The following is a 5100-nucleotide window of genomic DNA, read 5'->3' on the forward strand; positions in this document are numbered from 1 at the left end:
TACTGTAGGATAGTGAGAGGTACCAACTACCAAACAATGCCCTCATTAACCTCCTCCTGCCTCTTCCACAAGAAGACTTTGATTGGTCACCGGGAAAGTTGCAGCACCAAAAGAAAATGCACTGCCAAAGTTAACAACATTTCACAAGGGTTGTCACCTGGATAGCATCTTTGGCTTCGTTCCAACAACTTTCTTTGGCGAGGTTTAGTACTCTGGGAACTTTAATAATAGATGGCACAATTAAAATTTAAAAAAACCACAACCCACAAAAAACACAATCCATATTTATTCCACGTATGAAACCCAAGCCACTGAAGTGTGAGGGCGTTGATGATACAACGACAAGTTTATTTTACGGGGGGGTTTACAAGACAGAACTTAGTTGCTCTTTTGTTTTTATTCACTGAAAATACTTACAAAGTGAAAGTTCGTCGGCAAAATAAAAGAGCATCACTGTTCACTCAAGGCAAGCCATGAAAAAAAGACTCACGCATGACATCAGGAAATGAACTCACAATTCAGAAAACCTATAACAAACAACAAACTTGTACAGTTTCGTGAGCGACAGTCTTTGCACTTCGAGAAGATCAAGGACCGATGCAGATGGCTTTTAAATATGCTACCGAGTGCACCAGTAATCTCTACGTCGCGCCTCAAGTTGCCAAAACTATTATCACAATTAGCAAGACAACCCCGAAGATCACCAGAAGAATGCAGAGCTGCAAACAAGATGATTTATCAAGGTAGAGAAATGGTTACAATAGCAAAAGCTTAAGAAATTTGCACTAGCCTGAACATACCAGTGATGAATTCGATTTCTGAGTCTTGGACGCTTTCGCGATTTCTGTCTTTGCCTCTTTGGTTGCTGCTGCAGAATTCTCAATGTTTGTATCGATTTCCTCTGTAATAAAAGATGTACGTGTTAACTAGGAAGCACAGGAACAACACATGATATGTACAGTGCAATGTAAAACTTGCCGATTGTAACTCCTTGAATATGCACAAGTGTAGCAAGATCCTTAAATGCTTCATGTACTTCACCAATCTGTTGTTGAATATCTTGAATAGCTTGCTCCCTTTCCTCAATGATAGCTTCATTGAAAACAATTTCATTATCCAATTGCAGCACCTCTTGCCTGAAGAAAAACATGATAACTTAGCAGAGATGTAAGGAAAAGTGATTCTACCAAATCTTGCATGTCGTATTTTATCACCATGAATATCAATCAAAATAAGATGCAACTCTTTTTCTTCAGGGTCACATCAAAGACAGCCTTTTCTAGTCAAAATTCTCTCCATCCTTCTCTAATGTAGAAAAGGCTCTCAGTTCATGCGACAAGCAATCTGTGTAAAGTACCAACACTGCAATTTACTGTAACTGCCACACAATCTAGGCTCGGTCAAAATAATGCATGGCCACTTGGCCTATGTATTCTAGCAGAAGCATTTGATCTAATAGATTTTAGGTGCATGTACTCTCCCAAAAAGACATAGAAAGTGTGCCAGGTATATAATTCATGAGGTGATATACTGCCCATGAGATAAATGACGTGCCACGCGACTTATGTAAGTTCCATGCACCACAGATGAAAACTCAGCCACAGGAAGTCACTAAAATTGAATATTTTCTGATGGGATAGAATGAAAAAACATGCGCTATACGATTAAAGCTGACCTTCCACCAGTAAGTACTAAATCACTAGTTGAAAAAATAAGCAGAAAAAGAAGAGCTATGAGAACACTGACCTCTTTGATTCTGCGAGTAGCGCATGCTGTTCAGGAATTTTACCAGAATCCCTGGCTTCTATACCACCTGTAGTATAGCTACATCATAGTGACCAAAATTCTCAAAGATATTAGAAGATAACCCAGTCAACTCTGCACATGAATACCTTTAGTTTTAAGATAAACCATGTCACTAAATGAGGTCATCAGGTAAACTGCAAGTAAAACGGATGGTCATGACACTGACAAAGAGAAGGCAATGTGTCTTTAAGTTAGTTAAATTGTATGTTTTTCCAATGCAAAATAACAAGACCCATCTCCATACTTCAAAGGAAGAGAAGCTAATGGAGCAATAACATAGGCAAAGTTATATGACCTATTCAAAGAAAAAAATGCCAATATAAGCTAGGCAGAATCCTAGAAGGTTGCAGCATAAGCAAATGAAATGGATCATGATGAACACAGTAACAAACTATGCCAAAAAGTTGTGAGAAGTATTACTTGGCCAATGGTTCACATAGGGCTGGTTTGGTTTGAAACCCTATCAAAATACTGGTACCAAACCTTGGGTAAATTTTGGCACTACCAAATTTTTGATAGCATAGATTTGGCTCCACTCTATTGATTTGGCAAAAATTGGCTCCAATCCAAAATGCTAACATGCACTATTCAAAACTACCAAAGAATTGGTAGGGCAAAAATTGGCACCAAACCAAAATGGCCCATACACAACAGTATCAGATTATTCAACTTTTTTTAAGATAATAGAAATGGTTTACATCTCCAGCCTCTGCCGACAATCAGATTATTCAACCAAACTCTTTTATCAAGCAATGAGGGCAAAGGAATTGGTTATTACTATACTAGTAACTAGCATGGTGGCCCGTGCAGATTGTGGCTAGCATCTATATTTTATCTCATATAATAGCATATATGTTTTCTCAATTTATTATTAAAATATATTAAAATGACAATATAATTTTAAATTTTGTACTAACTTTACGAAACTACTAATGTGTAATATTCATATTGTATTTTATATGCGTGTTAGTTATTAATTATTTTTAATATCAAATTTTAGTTATTTCTAAATTATATTCCTATATGGACTCTAGACTCGTCTTTCAATATTTCTTATTTTTAATTCCAAATTTTCGTTATCTATAAATTGTATTTCAATACAGACTCTACGCTCTTCTTCCAATATTATTTATTTTTAATTCTGATTTTTTTTGTTTCTAATTGTATTTCTATGTGGTCTCTAAACTCATCTTTCAATATTCTTTAATTTTTAATTTCGAATTTCAGTTACTTCTAAATTGCATTTTTATACGGATTCTAAACTCTACTTTTGGTTTTATTATGTTTATTCCGAATTTTAGTTAGTTTTAAATTCCTATATGGACTCTAAACTCATCTTTCAATATTCCTTATTTTTTTTAATTCCGAATTTCTATTATTTCTTAATTGTATTTCTATATGGACTCTATACTCTTCTTCTAAAATTCTTTTTTTTTTAATTCCGAATTTCAGTTATTTCTAAATTGTATTTCTATATGGACTCTAGTCTCCTCTTCCAATATTCCTTATTTTTTAATTCCGAATTTCAAGTATTTCTAAATTGTATTTCCATATGGACTCTGTTTTTCTTTTTCTCCGATTAATATGAGAATTTCTAGGCCGTGAGAGCGAACGTGGAGGCTCCTTTTTATATTCCTTTTTATAGATAGATAGATAGATTTGTTAGAATCCATGTGGAACCCACTGATAAGTAACATGTGCATGTAAATTAACTTCTACACATGGCCATTCGTCGGTATACTATTAAAAACCAATGGCATATCATGGCAGGAAAATGAAACAATCAAACAATACAGAGAAAAGTTTGAGATGAATCGAATGAAAAGTGTACAAGCATTACTTTGGCTGAGATGTCTGGGGAACAACTGGCTTATATGCCATCTCCCTTTGAATCGCAAGATTTTGAAGTTTTCCATACTCCTCCATCGTCGTGGCAAAATCCTTGGCAAGCTTCATGTCAGCAACCCTCTTGTCTGCCTGTACATGATACCCAGATTCCTAATCACTATGGTAGCTAAGTAAACTAAGAGCAGAAAGATGCATACATGATCACACATATAGTTGGAAACAGTCTTGTCCAAGACAAATTCACTGGGCTAAAACAAAGGGTATAAATAAACAGTAAATTACTACTAACACTAGTATCGGCGCTCTTGTCTGCCTCAGCAGCTCTCCTGAGCTTCTCCTTCGCATCCTTTGCCAATTGAAGAATGTTATGACTAGTCTTCTGCCTGTGAAGAAATCAACCAATCAGAACACCAGAGTGATGGTAAACGACATGCCTCGAGGGCATGAGCTACCAACCATCACAATTTCGATCAATTAACTTGAGCTGAGCCAAAAAAATAATAATAATCGCGAGCATCTAGCATTCTAGGACATGAAACGTGTAGAGGCAAACAACAACAAAAGGAGTGAGGAGTGGGGGGGAGCGAGGAGAGACAGCTGGTCACGAAGGGCGGGGGTGTCCTTGGGCGTCCCGAGCGAGTTGAGGAGGCGGCGGTAGGAGGCCACGGCGGTGGTGATCTGGAAGACGAGCGCGCGCGTGGCGTCGGGGCCCCGCGCCCTCCTGGGCGCCCGCACCGCGCCGGCCTCCAGATCCGCGAAGCTCATCGCTGATCCCCCCCGGCCTTTCTCCTCGCGCGCGCGCGCGCGTCCGATCCCCCTCGCCTCGTTACGCCGCCGAGGTGCCCCGCGGCTGCGCAGGGTACGGCGCCGGGTAGCGAAGGTGGTGGTGGTCCAGGTGGAGGCGGCAGAGCGGAGAATACACTAGGGTAGAGTCGCCATCGCCACCGGCCACGCACAGTTGCAGGCAAGAGTTCTTTATTGTTCCATGGATCAAAGCGATGCTACAGGTGGAGGTGGTGGAGTCGTGGAGATGGGGCGCACAGCCACGAACGGAACAGTGTCCGCCCGCGGGCTCGATCCGCGGTCGCAGTTTGGGCGTGGTGCTTGGCATGAAGCCATCAACTGCGGAATAAGTCCATTTGCCTCCCTCATCTCTTGCGCTTGTGTGAATAACATCCCCCAACCGAAAAACCGGGTATAATGCCTCCTTCATCTCTGAAAACCAGAGCAAATCACCTCCCTCGGTGGTTTTGCTGGCGGTTTCGTCCGACGTGGCGTTGTTGACCCGGTTGACCAGCTGACTCAGCGTGGTGGGACTCACATGTTAGTGTGGCAGCGATGTCATCTTGGACCGACAGCAGTTGACCACCGGGGAGATCGACGGCCGGCAACGCACGACGGCGAGCCGACGAACGGCGGCGAGGTAGGAGTAACGGGAAACGGATG

General features: G+C 40.7%; 1 protein-coding gene across 1 annotated transcript; it reads right to left on the reverse strand.

The window, feature by feature from the left end:
• Positions 1 to 331: 331 nt before the first annotated feature.
• LOC127763524 (syntaxin-22-like) lies at positions 332 to 4748 on the reverse strand. The gene is made up of 7 exons (XM_052288255.1): positions 4250 to 4748; positions 3944 to 4037; positions 3647 to 3783; positions 1747 to 1824; positions 979 to 1136; positions 801 to 901; positions 332 to 719 (listed from the first exon to the last, which is right to left on the reverse strand). Exons 1-7 carry the CDS (start codon positions 4417 to 4419, stop codon positions 654 to 656), a joined length of 804 nt encoding a protein of 267 aa, XP_052144215.1. The 5' UTR covers positions 4420 to 4748; the 3' UTR covers positions 332 to 653.
• Positions 4749 to 5100: the final 352 nt, after the last annotated feature.

This window comes from Oryza glaberrima, chromosome 2 (assembly GCF_000147395.1).
Source record: "Oryza glaberrima chromosome 2, OglaRS2, whole genome shotgun sequence".
In the NCBI taxonomy this organism is placed as follows: domain Eukaryota; kingdom Viridiplantae; phylum Streptophyta; class Magnoliopsida; order Poales; family Poaceae; genus Oryza; species Oryza glaberrima.